The sequence below is a fragment of the Talpa europaea genome (assembly GCF_964194135.1).
Source record: "Talpa europaea genome assembly, chromosome: 15".
In the NCBI taxonomy this organism is placed as follows: domain Eukaryota; kingdom Metazoa; phylum Chordata; class Mammalia; order Eulipotyphla; family Talpidae; genus Talpa; species Talpa europaea.
Window position 1 is genome coordinate 77,579,971 of NC_140083.1, and position 16,224 is coordinate 77,596,194.

At 40.6% G+C, this 16,224-nt stretch overlaps 1 protein-coding gene across 1 annotated transcript in view; it reads right to left on the reverse strand.

Annotated features, from left to right (window-relative positions):
* The window catches only part of FAM186A (family with sequence similarity 186 member A), a gene marked incomplete at both ends in the record, with an annotated part of 47,292 nt that extends 42,352 nt beyond the window's left edge, over window positions 1-4,940 (reverse strand). Inside the window, one exon of the mRNA XM_084256122.1 lies at window positions 4,826-4,940. Within this exon, the coding sequence (XP_084112248.1) occupies window positions 4,826-4,940 (115 nt within the window). The remainder of the gene's footprint in view (window positions 1-4,825) is intronic.
* Between the last annotated feature and the right edge of the window lie 11,284 nt (window positions 4,941-16,224).

A 16,224-nucleotide genomic window follows, 5' to 3' on the forward strand; every position in this document is an offset into this window, starting at 1 on the left:
AAGACTGTTTTTAGATTATGAGCATTATGAGTGTGTCCTTATAGAGAAAGAAACCCAAAAAGAGTAAGATGGTAAAAAAGAAGAGGTGAGAGAAGTCACAATAATAAAAAGAAAATTGAAGAACTAAAATTATATATTTAAAGAATACATAAAATAAAAATAAAATTGAAGAACCAAAACTATGTATTTAAAGAATTATGATACAACCTCAGTAATCAAGATACTGACATTGGCCTAAAGATGGACAAATAGATCAAGAGAACAGATCAGAGGGTCCATTAACTCTCACACATATGATTAACTGATTTGCAATAAAAATGCAATTCAATGAAGAAAGGATATTTTTTTCAACAAATGGACCTAGAATAATTGGGGGAGAAAGGAAAAGATACATATACGATATAATAGAAGCAAACAAATATATCATACAAAGATTGAGACAAAATGGATCAGAGACCTAAATGTAAAATTTATTTTATTATTTTTTTTTTTTAAAACGATTTTTTTTTTAAATAGGGGCATGCTTTATTTATTTGTTTGCTGGTTTGTTTGTTTGTTTTTGTTTATACAAGCACTGGGTACAGTCAGAAGCGCGGGAGGGTGAGAGAATTCACCAGAGCCAGAGCGGGGAGCAGAGCAGGCAGAAGGACCGAAGTACACTGCTGAGGGGAGCAGCGGGCGGCAGGAGAGGTCTGCACGCCATGTGGGACCCTCCTCTGGTGGCCGGGGAGCAGCCGGGGATCGAACCGGCGCCGCAGAGGCCGCGCGCAGTTTCGCAACCCAGCGCTCAACCGCTGCGCCACCGGGGAGGCCCCTAAATGTAAAATTTAAAAAGTATAAAAGCCCTAGAAGAATACACAGGAGAAAGTGTTTGTAACTTTTTTTAAAAATATATATATATGTATTTTTTTTTAATAGAGGCATGCTTTATTTATTTGTTTTGCTGGTTTTGTTTGTTTGTTTTGTTTATACATGCACTGGGTACAGTCAGAAGTGCGGGAGGGTGAGAGAATTCACCAGAGCCAGAGCGGGGAGCAGAGCAGGCAGAAGGACCGAGGTACACTGCTGAGGGGAGCAGCGGGCGGCAGGAGAGGTCTGCACGCCATGTGGGACCCTCCTCCGGTGGCCGGGGAGCAGCCGGGGATCGAACCGGCGCCCCAGAGGCCGCGCGCAGTTTCGCAACCCAGCGCTCAACCGCTGCGCCACCGGGGAGGCCCCCAAATATATATATTTTTTAAGATTATTTATTTATTTATACAAGCACTGGGTACAGTCAGAAGCGTGGGAGGGTGAGAGAATTCACCAGAGCCAGAGCGGGGAGCAGAGCAGGCAGAAGGACCGAAGTACACTGCTGAGGGGAGCAGCGGGCGGCAGGAGAGGTCTGCGCGCCATGTGGGACCCTCCTCTGGTGGCCAGGGAGCAGCCAGGGATCGAACTGGCGCTGCAGAGGCTATGGGCAGCTTTGCAGCCCAGCACTCAACCGCTGCGCCACAGGGGAGGCCCAAGTGTTTGTAACTTTAGGTCATGAAAAGTTTATTTATATACCACACTTAAAGAACATAATTCCTGAATTTAATGTATCAATGTTTTGTTTCATGATTTTTTTTTAAAGACTATTAATAGAAGAAGAAAAGTCATAGAACTAGAAAAATATTTGTAAATTACTTATCTGGTAAGGGAACTGTATTCAGAATATATAAGAATACTTAAAACTGAATAACACAGATCACATAATGTGGGCAAAATATTTTAACTACCAAAGATGACATAAAGATTGCAAAAGGCTCATGGAAAGTTGTCCCAAATCATTAGTTATTATGAAAGTGTAAATTAAACCACAGTGGGCCTCCCCGGTGGCGCAGCGGTTGAGCGCTGGGTTGCGAAGCTGCCCGCAGCCTCTGCGGCGTCGGTTCGATCCCCGGCTGCTCCCCGGCCACCAGAGGAGGGTCCCACATGGTGCGCAGACCTCTCCTGCCACCCGCTGCTCCCCTCAGCAGTGTACTTCGGTCCTTCTGCCTGCTCTGCTCCCCGCTCTGGCTCTGGTGAATTCTCTCACCCTCCCGCGCTTCTGACTGTACCCAGTGCTTGTATAAACAAAAAAACAAACAAACAAACCAGCAAACAAATAAATAAAAGCATGCCTCTATAAAAAAATAAATAAATAAATAAATAAAACCACAGTGAGATACTATTATATACCTTTTGGAATGATTAATATTAAAAAGACTGACGACATCAAGTGTTGGTAAAGATGCAGAGCAATTAACCTCATTTACTACTTGTGGGAATATAAATAGTATAACCGATTTGAAAAAGTTTGGTGACTTAAAAATTGAACATGTGCTGGGGGCCTTCCTGGTGGCACAAGGGGTTAAGTCTCAGTACTGTGAAGCTATCAGCAGCCACTGAAGCACGAGTTTAATCCCTGGCCAGGGAGCTACCCACATGGCGCAGCAGACCTCTCCTGATTCGCCCGCTGCTCCCCTCAGCAGTGTATTTCAGTAGATCCGCCTGTTCTGCTCCCCATTCTTTCTCTGATGAATCCTCTCATCCCCGCCCCCTGCCACACACCTCTGGCCTTCACCCCAGCTCTTCTTGTTTTTTTTTTTTTTTTTAATTCACCCCAGCTCTTGTATACATAAATAAATAAATCTTTAAAAAAAAAATTCAACATATGCATACCTGATGACCCTACCATTCCAAACCTATTTACCCAAAAGAATAAAATGTTCATAAGTCATTAATAAGTACACACATATTGATAGCAGTTTAATTTGTAATATGCTCAAACCTGAAACAACTCAAAAGGCTGTCATAGAAAAATACTTAGCAGTAAAAAGGAATGGACTATTCATATATACAAGAATGTAATTGAATCTCAAAATATGCAAAGTGAGAGAGAGAGGCAGAAAAATGTAGATACTGTATGATTTTGCTTATATAAAATAATTTGAAAATGCAAAATAGTCAACAGTGTAGAAGCAGATTGTTGGTTGACTGGGGATTGGGGCAGGGGTAGGGAAGGGTGTGTTAAAGGGAATTATAAGTGCATGAAGAAACTTTTAGGGGTTGGGTAAGTTCATTAAGTTGATTGTGATGATGGTTTCATGAGTGTTTATTTTATTATTATTTTTTAAATGAGTATATCTTTTTTCATTTTTTATTTTTATTTTTGTCTAGAAAATAAAAGAGTGTAGGCCAGAGGCGTAGGGCATGAGAGGATTTACTAGAGACAGAGTGGAGAGCAGAACAGGGGGATTCACTGAAATACTCTGCTAAGGGGAGCAGCAGGTGAGACAGGAGAGGTCTGCTGTGCCATGTGGGTCAGCTCCCTGGCTGGGGACTGAACTCGTGCTGCAGTGGCTGCCAGTAGCTTCACAGTGCTGAGACTTAAACCCTGCGCCACTAGGGAGGCCCCTGACATTATATTGGTACAGGAAGGGCCCTACCATGAGGACAGTTCAGGACTCAAGGACAAAATTTTGCTATTCCCATGGGCTGGTAAAGAAGGTTAAAAACCTGATGACCATAGTCCTGGACACTTACTGCCATAAAATCCCTGGGTTTATAGGTTTTTGTTTAGTTTTGTTTTGTTTTGTTCCCTGGTGGTGCAAGGGATTAAGACACAACCTATGAAGCTGTCCACAACCACTGCATCTTGAGTGCGATCCCCGGCCAGGGAGATACCCACATGGCACAGCAGACCTCTTCTGACTCGCCTGCTGCTCCCCTCAGCAGTGTATTTCAGTCAATCCACCTGTTCTGTACCCCCCTCTGTCTCTGGTGAATCCTCTCACCCCCCCACACTTCTGCCCTGTACCCCAGTTCTTCTATGCATAAATAAATAAATCTTTAAAAAAAAATCAGCTGCTATTGGAAGAAAAGGGAATTAAAGACCAAGAAAAAAAAGTCACAGACCTTGAGACCAGACCAATTTAGACTGGAGCTTCTGGGACACAGCCTCCATGATTTGTTCAATCAGGAGCCCTGCACAATCACCAAGCTGCAGCTGACTTGTGCCCACAATCAGCACCAATAAATACACTTTAGCCAAGTCCACTCTCCTTGCTTTCTCAGTAAATACAGTTCAGTTCCTTTGTTTCCAAAGGCCATTCTTAAAACCTTTTAAGACCATGGCTCTGACACCTCGGGGAATCTCTTTCATGTCCAGAGAAATCTCCACAGAGTTCCCTTTCCTTGCTTTTTGCTAGTCAATAAATGCCAACTCCTTGCCTACCCTTACTGGTGTATGTGAGACCTCTTTCAATCTTTTTTTTTTTTTTAAAGATTTATTTATTTATCTGTGCAAGAGCTGGGGTACAGGCCAGATGTGCGGGAGGGTGAGAGGATTCACCAGAGACAGAGCGGGGAACAGAACAGGCAGACTGACAAAATACACTGCTGAGAGGAGCAGCGGGCGAGACAGGAGAGGTCTGCCTTGCCATATGGGTTGCTCCGAGGCCGGCGGGGTTTGAACTGGCACTGCAGAATCTACGAATAGCTTCACAGGGCTGTGCTCAACCACCTGCACCACCAGGGAGGCCCAGACCTCTTTCAGTCTCAAAAGTCTCAAAAGACCTTTCATGGCCTTGGAGAAGAGGCCCTCAGTCCAGACCTCCTCCGGCAGTGGAGAACCAGTAGTTCTTTCCCAGCTTATATACCTGTGTTGTTGGAGGGTGGGCTCAGACTGAGGGGCCTCGGGCCCACTCCCCTGTCCAGTGACAGTGTGAAATCAAAGTCACCTCAAACACAGTTATGAAAAATCATAAAGAGTTCAAAATAAAAAGTTGCAAGATGTAATCTTCTCATTAATTACCTACCTCACTTGCTCTATGTTGCTGGGCCTGCTGAATCCTATGAATGACCTCCTCTATTGAGACTGGGGTTTCAAGCTTAGGGGTCACAAACTGATCAAGGGCTTTTCTGGACGGTTTTGTCATGATGGTGGAATTCACAAGTTTTTCTGGTTCAGCGTTACCATCTTTCTTATTTTTCTTTTTGGTAAGCATTTTGAAAAGCAGAGTGATTTTATTTCTTCTTTTTTCACAGAATATAGGCAAATGCTAATAAAGGTGTCCACAAGGAAACTGGAAGAGGCATTTCCTGCTCCCAGAGGCTATGGTTTTCCTTGCTACTAACCAGTTGTTAAACATGGTATTCCAGTCCTGGTGATGTCACACTCGGTCCACTGTGACATTATCACTGATGCAAACATTAAAAAGTGCTTACTACAGGCAGAGAATAGGCATTCCATATGCTGTGATGGTAGAGGGTGAGGTGGGGGGGTAGGGAGGGTAGAAAAGAATAGACAACAGGAACGCTAAAAGAAATAGAAGATATAGCCCCACTTAAATGAGCTTGAAGCTTAGGTGTTAGAATTCAAGATCCACTATATCAAAAGTAACTCCTGGTTCTTTTCTCTTTCTGAGATTTTGCTTAAGAGTTTTTAAGGCTGCAATGGAATAATTGTATACAATTTCTTCAGCTGCCTTTCAACTTTTCCTAGACATGCAGTAACTCGGAAGATATTATTTGGTTGAAGATCATACTCTTTGCACTGCCTAGTTGCTTGGTTTTATTTTCAGGGACCTAGACTGAAGAAAGCTTGAAGTCCCATAGTTGGCTCAAGAAGTTGAAGGGAATGCTAGTGGCTGCTTTCTAACTGAAAGACTAGTACTTGGTAGCTCCTTTGATTTCAGAGGAGCTGAAATGATTTCGGAGACTGGAGCAATTAAAGGATAGGGTGATTCTGTTGACTTTGTAGCTCTTCTAATTTAAAAAACATGAAAAGTATAGAAATTAATATAACCAATAGCCATGTGCCTATCACCTACACTGAACAAATATTAACACTTTGTCGTATTTGCTTCAGATACTTTTAAATGAAAGAAAACGTTACAGACAAAGTTGAAGGTGAAGTTGAAGACTGCTTCCTTCCCCTCTCTTTTCAGAGGCAATGACAATTATGAATTAATTTGATATATATATGAAGAGTCGTCGGTGTTTAAATAGTTATGCTACAGGTGTATATATTCAAACTATACAAGGGGTTTTGAGTTTATACAGACTGGATGTATAACAATTTCTCTAAGAACTTCCTATGTCTATTCCTTATTGTAAGGGCTTACAACTTATTGTTGTAAACTTGTAAATAATTTGTGTTCCAGTCCTTCAGAGAAAGGGAGGAAGGGAATTATAAAGCTGTTGCCTTTTAAAAATATTAATCACTATATGAATTAATATGGTAGCGAGCAAATTAAATATATTCCTTTTCTGTATGATCCTGTTGTCTAAGTTTCTTCCTCCTCTGGTTCCCAGGTCACTTTGTAAACTCTCTATTACAGTACATATCTCATTGAAGCCTAAGTATTATTTGTGGCTACCCACTGGTTAATGAACTTCTCAAAACAGATGTTATATGTTACTTTTCTTTTCTACCTTTTAGCATATTCTTTCTCTGTTCCTTCACAGACTAAAATCTGGATATAATTTCAGACTTCTCTCCTTATGGCAACTTTTCTAAGTCTCAGAGTACTTTTATTGTTAGATTGCTCACCACCTTACTCCCCCCATTAAAAACTGTTACTACCTCCTTTCCATGAAATCACAATTAAGTCTCTTTATTCAAGGAAGTTTGTAGTGTTTTTTGAAAAAAACACAATTGAAGAGAATTATTTTTATAAATGTGAGATTTGATTATAATCCATCATTATCCAGCATTTCTTGATGTTATCAATTAATCTATTTAAGAACGTTGCTGACATTAGATTGTGAGATCCTTAAGCAACTTTTATTCCTCCTTATTTTCTTACATTGCTTACCCTAGTAGGTATTTGCAAAGCAGCCTAAATGCATGTCAACTAAACTAATTTAGCATTATTGTGCTCTCTCTCGTGTTTTTATGCAGCATGGAATTTCATCAGCAACTGGAAATGAAGGCTTTTTAAAGCAAAATTAAAATCTATTTCAATTTGACAAGCATTTGTTGAGACTCCACTATGTGGCTACCATAATCCTAGACTGTGAAGAATACGGGCTAGGGTGTCCTTGAAGAAACTTAAAAAAAAAAAAAAATTTAAAGATAGACTTTAATAATCAAGTGCTAAAAAGGGACATGAAGAAGAGATCTATGGAGAGCAGAGTCTTTGGGAAAAACCTATGGAGAGGAAAGGTTGATTAACAAATGAAAGCTTTCCAGACAGGGAAGACAATTTGAAGCATGGCTTTGGAGGTGAGTGCTGAGATTGTATTTTGGGGGGAAAGTTGGGAGACTGGTTTGTTTAAGATTTTACTAGGGAGCAGATTAATTAGGGAGATTTTGGGACACGAGTATCAGCAATTTGATGAGGGAACTAACTTGGTATCTAAATGAAAATGTGAGTAATATAAAGGAGAACACAGGGGATCAGAAAGGTAATATTTTGAAAGTAAAAAACAGCAGTTCGGTGAAAATGAAATCATCAATCTAGGAAATTTTAAAATAGGATGGAATAAAATAGAACAGAAAAATATATTTAAAAAATGAAGATGTTATTTCAAAAGATGAGTGTCTGAACTAGGATATAGAAGAGTGATGAGGGACAAAACCTATTCCGTATTGCTAAAGATAATACGGAATTTGTATCATTTAACAGAAAATTATAATTAAAATTACTTGTTTTTATTGTATTTCATTTGAATTTATGGCAGAAGATCAATGAAGAGGCTATGCAGACTAAGTAATATTTAGTAGTATTACTAAGCGGAGATGTGATTACCTGATTCAAGCTAACCTGGCGCAAAGTTCTTTAAAGGTGTGTCTGAGGGAAGGTGTGTCTTTAAAGTCCTTGAAAGGTGTATCTGAAGGAAGGTGTATCTTTAAAGTTCTTTAAAGGTGTGTCTAAGCCTTTCCAGAGCGCTCAATTAAAAATGGTGATAATGTATTAATTGCATAGGATTGTTTTAAGATTAATTCACGCGAAATACTTAGACTAGTGTCGGGCACATAGTAAGCATCGGAATACAGCAGGTGCTATTAATATACTTACTATTACAGCGGCTTTTGCCACTTCTCTACTTTGCAAGTCAACTTTTTCAGTAGGGTTGGGTGTTTATTCAATACACTTCTCACGAGCTCTTGCACGTGTGTCAGCTCAAGATACTGAGCTATGAAAACTGCAGAATTATTGTGGCCGTGATCGCTACTGGTTTGGCAAGGGATAAAATGTGTAAGCTTTTTACACACCCCCGTGGCACGGAATGGTGCCTTCTCTGGTCCCTCCCCCCCGGGACAGATGATAGTACATTCCACATGCCGCTGGAAAAGGTAACGCCAAAGTCGCGCCGCCCACGGGTCGTCTCCCCCCGGAAGCAGTTGTTCTCCAGACCCGGAAACAGTTGCTGCTTCACGGGAGGTGGGACTGGGCGGGTCAGGCCACAGCGGCTGACGGCAGGGGAGGAGCCGGGTCCGCTGCCGGGTGGAGGGGCCGGGCGAGTGTCCTTATCCTAGCCATCGGGGCTCGGGCCTGGAAGCCAGTTGGAGTCGCGGCGGCGAGAACGACTGGGCCGAGCGGAGGAAGACATGTTGCTCTTCGTGGAGGTGAGTGGCTGTGGTAATCTCGTCGGGCTCTGAGGGGAGCGGGGGTGCGGAGGCGCCGGCCGGCCCCGCCGCCATGTGACTCCAGGCCGTGCCCCGCGGAGCCGGCGGCAGGCTGACACAGCACCTGGGCCGCGCAGGCCCGGCCGCGGCCCGCGGGCGCCCGCGCTGTCGGGGGGGGGGCGGGCGGCGCGGGCCGCCGTGTGAGGGCGCCGGCGGCGGGGGTCGCGGCGGGCCCGGCCCGCGGGAGGCTGGGGGAGCCAGAGCGTTCCATATGGACCTCCCGGCCGGGGCGCCCGCGGGGTGGGGGCGGGGGCGGGGGCGGGGCCTGAGGGGAGCGGGGCGCTCAGGTGGACGCGCTCCGGGGAGCGAGGCCTCGCGGGGCCCGCTGGGAGGGAGACCAGCAACATGTGGGGCCGCGGGCGCGGAGGCGAGGCTGCCCCGGAGTGTTCGGAAAAGAAAGTTGATGGCCGGCCTTGAGCAACCCCCACCAGGTTTTGTCCGGGCCCCGTCGCTAGCTCTCTGGAACGTTCTGTGAGCGGAGAAGCCAATGGGATTTGGAAGCCTTGAAAGGCACCTCTTTGACCTTTTGTAAAAGTTACTCAGGCGGCGGCTCCGTGTTGAGCGGCTGGCTTTATGAACCGGGGAAGGTCCTTTTACAAGAAAAATTCCAAGAATGAGAGAAAATTAGTCCGGGGGAAAGTCTTTTAATAGTTACTTAAACAATAGAAAACACTTTAACTGAAACGTCTGCTGCTGGCCTATTTCGGTTTTAAGGGTAGAGGATACCTGCCTTGCACAGATACGAGGTTTAATTTCTCTTTATTTCTGTCTCTTTCCTGGGCGCAGTGAGCATCAGCTGACTGCCTGGCTAATCCTTTGAGTAGATTCCAGATCATATTGTTCTTGCATTGTGAAAACGTCAGACCAGCAAAACTGCAACTTTGCAATTTGGCACTTGTTAACTGTGCCCATAAAAAGAATCTTTTCAATGAGGGAAGGAATTTACAGGTTGTATAATGGATTGGGGAGCCGGGTCCTGTCTGTGGGCCCGGTTTTTCTCGGAGGGAGGGATGGATCTTGTTCCGTAATATAGCGGCGTAGAGTGAATACATACCCCCTCCCCTCCCCCACCTCCTCCGTCTAGGCGACAAAGTGTAGCTGTAAATTTGAATTGTTGAGTTTTAGAAAGAAACAGCTACCTTTGAATGTGCAGTATTTGTAATAAGCATTAATTGGAGCCTTTCAAGCGAATCATGATTTTAAATTATTGCACGTTTTCTGTTTACTGTTTTTTATCCTCATTGTTTTCCTTCAGCAGAGTAAGAAATAGTTTTAAGCAGTGTCAGTTGTTTCAGGAATGCCAAACCATGCAAATGCTGCAGGTTGTGTATGTTTTGCGGGGGTGGGGGGGGGTTTGGAGGGGAATGGGGGAGAGTAGAGAGGGAATGGGGGGGGCTGGGGGGAAGAACTGGGAAGTCTTAAGTCAACATGAATTCCAAAATAAACTTTTGAGTTCCAAATTGTTTCCTTTGGCTTTGTTAAAATGTGAATTTTAAAAATAGCTCCATTTATTGCGTGTTAAAATTAAATCCTCACTTGTTTCTAAAACATGGAAATGTTTTGCAGATGAGAAAACTGACGGGGAACGGTTAAGAAACTTAGTTAAAAGTAGTGGAATTGGGATTAAGATACAGGACATTCTAATGTCAAGGCACGATTCTCTGTTATATAAAATTAATATTTCCACTATCATTTTCTTTGTGAATCAGTATGTATTTAAAATTTTTTCTCATGTGACATTAAGTCACATTCAGTCACTAAATGTTTGTGACTGAATATATGGTATTAATATCAATTAAAAAAAAACACACTTGGCATTTTGTTAGCCAATATTTTCTCCCTATAGCTTTACAATACAGGAATTATTTTGAATGAGGGAACCAAAGCTCAGAAGTTTGATGTCTAAGGTCACTTGGGTGTAAATAATGTGGGGACTAAAGTCTGAAGTCTGACTTCTAGGACACAAGTCTCTGGCTCCAAAACTTATTTTTGCATTTTCTCCTAAGCTAAGCGTTCTCAATCAGGATCCCTCCATAGAATTGAGGAAGTTGGTGAACTTGGATAAGGAAAAGAAATTGCATGTTTATTTTCACTACCTTCTAATTGAAATCTAGAAACTTAAAGGATATTTTGATATCTATAATTGGTTTATTTTGTCATCCCCTATATATTTCATAAATTTAAAAATCATTATTCTGGGCCTCCCTGGTGCCCTGGGGTTAAGCCTCAGCGCTATCACCATGATGGCCTGAGTTCAATTCTCCGCAATTCTCCGCAGACCTCTCCTGTCTCACCAGCTGCTCCCCTCAGCAGTGTATTTCAGTAGATCTGCCTGTTCTGTTCCCCACTCTGTCTCTGGTGAGTCCTCTCACCCCCAGCCTCCACCACCGGCCTACACCCACGTTCTAAGCAGAAATAGGATAAATTTGAAAAAGAATAAAAAATTCTGAGACATGATCCATAGATTAATGGGACTATTAAAGAGGTCCTTGGTACAGGAGAGGTTAAGAACCATTTGACTAAACCAAGTTGCTTGAGGATCATCTTTGATAGAGTTTAGTTATCTGGCATCCATGGTTAGTTGGATGGAATGTTGAAAGGCTTTTGTGTGCTTTTTTTTTTTTTGAGAGACCCTAGCTTAACTATATAGTTTATAACTGGAGTTAGTGGGGTAAATAATAGTAATGATAACACTAGTACTATAATAGTGGTTTACTATTGCGTTGTGTCAGACCAGTTAAGTGCTTTTGCATTTATACACGTCTGTTCAAGGCAAGCTATGAGACATGTCTCACTGTTTGTTAATTCTGTTTTGGAGATAAGGAAACTAAGGCCCAAAGAATTTAAGAAATTTGCCCAAGATTATGCAGTTAGTGAATATTGAAGCCCAAGTTATAAAAGTTATAACTCTAAACTACCTAATTATATATACTGCAGTGGAAAATTGCAGGCAGACAAGGAATCCTACTCTGTTATCCTCAGTTGTAACTTTTTAACTTGGTCTTAAGATATTCCCTAGTTTATTGGTTTGTTTTCTTCTCACCTCTGTTTTGAAGGAGAAGCAAACAATGTTTGGTTCTGCAAAGTAAAAAAGTTACTATAATTCATAAACTTGTCAAAACAGTTCTCAAATTTTTTTCCAACAAATTCTGTAAGTTTGACACAGCAGTAGCTTTCTTCTGCAGACTTCCCATGGCACAATTTGTGGTTTCTTCATGGTGTTTTTTTGTTTTTTTGTTTGTTTGTTTTTTGGGGGGAGAGGGCGGTTGCTAACCTCATTTTGTTCATTTTTTAGATCATTTTCCCTCTCTAATATATTCAGTTATGTCTGCTCTACAATAGTTGTTTGGGGTTTCTGTCTCTGAGTTTTTCCCTGAAAAATGAGTATTTATACCCACTTATTTTGGTAGCAATGATGTTTATGCACACTAGGATGCTTTAATAATTCTTACAGAAGTTTTAAAAATTAATCTTAATTGTGGTAAAAAACACGTAACTTAAAATTCATCACTTTCGCCATTATAAGTGTACTGTTTGATGGCATTACGTACATTATTGTGCAACTATCACCACCATCCATCTCCAGAACTCTTTATCTTGCAAAACTTGAAGCTGTGTACACATTAAACAAAACTCCCCATCCTCCCCTCCTCCTCAGTTCTTACATAATTAAAAAAAAAAAAATCTGACTTTTAAAATCTTTTACTCTTTTAGGTGCTGATTTTTTAAAAGTTTAGCTTAGCTTTAGAATCTGAAATTAAAAATGGGATATTTGTCTAGATTAATTGCGCATTATTTTATATTGCAGTCATCATGGGTGATATGCCTTCCACCTTAAGTACAGTTCTCATTTTCCCCCATTATCTTAAATAATCATTCATAAAAATTTACTATATATCACTGAAAAATTTTTTTAAGTTTTATTTTTCATTTATGCATACAAGAATGGGAGTGCAGGCCAGAGGTGCTGGGGGGAGAGGACTCATGGGAATATTTATTGGAGTTAGATGCAGGATATAAAATTATTTTCAAATAAAACTTTTGACATAATAGACTGAACATAAAGTAGACTTTTTTTTAGGTGTGAAATGTGGAATAAAATGCTCAGAAGTGAACATAGAGATGTGAGAATACCTCATGATGCTTTAAATTATAATATGTGGAAAAACAGTGGTAGAAATACTGATATTTAACTATTTTGTATCAGTTTGGTCTTGTTTGAGCTATCTGCCAAATATGCGTTACTTCCTAGCTAATGGCAGAGATCCTTACTTGGAGACACAAATATTTCAAATTTCTAATTTTGGTTTTCTACCTTGGAACTTAAATTTTGACACAGTGACTGGAAATGGGGTCTGCTTCTAAAGTGAAAATGGAAAATTGCTCTTTTGGCTCTGATAGTGTTCATTACATTTTGACACATCTTTCTTGCAGTTTTTTTTTTTTTTTTTTTAATAGAGGCATGTTTTTTCTTTCTTTCTTTCTTTCTTTGTTTGTTTTGTTTATACATGCACTGGGTACAGTCAGAAGCGCGGGAGGGTGAGAGAATTCACCAGAGCCAGAGCGGGGAGCAGAACAGGCAGAAGGACCGAAGTACACTGCTGAGGGGAGCAGCGGGCGGCAGGAGAGGTCTGCGCGCCATGTGGGACCCTCCTCTGGTGGCCGGGGAGCAGCCGGGAATCAAACCGGCGCCACGCTCAACCGCTGCGCCACCGGGGAGGCCCCCGCAGTTTGTTTTCTTTAAGTTTAATTATTGAGGCAGGCTTCTAGTCTTGAAAACATTCTAAGTTTAATATGTTAATTACTAAGCTTTTCAAATCATTAATGTTTGAAATCCTGGGTTCTTCTGACAGAATTATGTTGTGTTCATGGTATTTGTATACAAATATTTGCATTTGTATACTAGGGCTTGTAATACTCTTGGTAAGGTCTTGACTCACACTATCTTTTGATCATTACAACAATTATATTATGTAAGTTGCCTGGTATATAAGTCATAACCTTCCAAAAATCACTGACATTTGTGCTTTGTATATTAACTATTTCTGGAAGGTTTATTAAGGCTACGTAATTAGTGCAGTAGTCCTTCAGATCTCCTCTGTCTGCAGTTTTGCTTTCCAGTTTCAACGGCAGTCTGAAAACACTTGGTACAAAGATATTTTGAGAGAGACCCCATGGTCACATAACTTTTATTATAGTATGTGATTATAATTGTCTGAATTTATTATTGTAAATCTTTTACTATGCCCGATTTATAAATTCAGCTTTATCGTTAGTATGTACCTATAGAAATAAAATAGTATATATAGAGTTTATGCTATCTGAAGTTTCAGGCATTCACTGGGGGTTTTGGAACATATCCCACCTTTAATGAAAAGGGACTATTGTGCTGCTAATTGCAAAAACTACTGTGAGACAGCACCAACTTAAAAGATCTATAACTTTGAATTCTAATCCCAATCTTGTTGCCAGTTTGCTCTGAATCTGGGTAAACCATGCTGGATAAGTACCTTAACTTTAAATTTTTATAGTTTAAGAGTATACTTGAAGGGTGGCAAATAAAACGCTAAAGAATGAATATTTGCTTTTGAATGTATAAATGAAAGTAAATTAAAAAGAAACTTTGATATCGTGTTTTCTTTCATATAAGAATGTTCCCTTATCAGGCTATATGAACGAAACTTTGATTCAGAAAATACCTGTCTTTGTAAACGACAGGCTCTAGACTAAAGATAGAGGAGGAGTACTTTAAATGAATACAACTTGGTGTATAGGATGACCTTCAGGCATATGGAGTTAAGTTTTTTATGCTTTATATATATTCCTGAAGTAAGAAAATATATTTTCTCAGGAGCAATCCAGTGTGTATAGCACATAGTTGACTAGTATTTCATACTGTTCGATTAACACAAACTACAAAATGGGTATGGTGAGCATATTTCCTTTTTGTCCTAGGCAGTGATAGTGCATACCTATTTTCTGAAGCAGATGTCTCACCCCTTTTAATTCTCGAAAATTCCCTGGTTTTTATGATAATTTTGAAATTTTCAGAAGAGATCAGAGATTCACTGTGTAAATTGACAGTAGGTTCCCCCCCCCCCCCATATTTTAACAAAATAACATAGTGTGTATAAGTTGGTACTAAACTATTTGTTGTTGAATTGGTTATGGGGAATGTCCATTTAATTTTCTAAGATTTACAAAAATGTGAGTTGAGCAACATAAGGAAAATAGGATTTTTCTAGCCTTTCGAGTTGGGAGAAGGAAAAATAGGGCAGTGATTGAGTAATAATGATAAGAGACGTTTATACACTGGGTTACATAAGAGAATGGTCAAGAACATGGACTCTGGGCGCAGGCTCCCTGGGATTTAAATCCCTGCTCCACACTGGGCCACTTTGTAGTGGTGTGAGTGTGGGCACGTTGATGAACCTATTTCTCAGTTTCCTTATCTGTAAATTGAGGATACTAGTGAGTGAAGAGGATTGACAGTTAAATGTAAAGTACCTTGAATAGTATCTAGTATCGTTTAACGCTGTATGTGAGCTGCTGCTGTCATATACTTATAAAGGGTAGATTCACCTTTTCATCTGAAAGTAACAAATGGTTTGCTTACTTACCTATATATACACTAGTAATTAAGGGTACCCCCTCCTAAAAAGTATTTACTGATACTTGAAATATGAGGGTTTTTTTAGTTCATTTCTAGTTAGCTACTGGTTTTATCAGATGACCCATTTGAAGTAAAATGACATAGTATTTTGAGAACTAAAAAATGTTCTTTAATAAGGGGTCTCATGAATCTCGTATAACTTTCTAGGGAGAAGCCTGTCATTTTGATTATATATTCAGAGCAATTCATGACCCCTGAAAGCTAAAGAGGCCTCAGTTTATTGTTACTGTTTTTTGACAATCATCAGATGCCACCTGATTTGAGGTAGTGAGAATTTGGGAATATAAGGTCTGTCATTCCCTCTAATACTAGAGAACCAGTAGTAGTAGTGGCTTTATTGATAAATAAACCTCAGGTTTTCTTCCACAGTGATGAATAAGTGAATCTTGATTCTTGCAAACTTGGAGAGCAGTGGGGGGGACAGGGAAGGGGATGGATTGACCTACTGTGGTCCAGTTAACCTTGTTCAAAAGCTAAGCCTGAAACTAGTAGCAGTCTCTTTACCCAGGTTTTTATTAAAATACAGAGTCTGCCCCTATCCCTGAACTGCTGAATCTAAATCAGAAACTACATTTTATCAAGATTCCTAGATGATTCTTACACAGTAAAGTTTTAGAAACAGGTCCTCCCTGGTGGCACAAGGGGTTAAGTCTCAGCACTATGAAGCTATCCGTAGTAATTAGTAATTTGTAACAGTTCTGTAGTTAATAGGTTGGTACTGTTCTTCTCGACAATGATCTTACATTTAACACAAATGATAAAGCAAAGTGCTTTTTGTTTTTTTGCAACTTGATTTTCTGATCAAGATTTGGTGTTTTTGTATGTCTTGGAGCACTTTCCATATAAGAACATAGAGGCTTTTTTTTTTTTTTTAAAGTTCCGTAGTATTCCATGTCACAAAGTACATTGCATT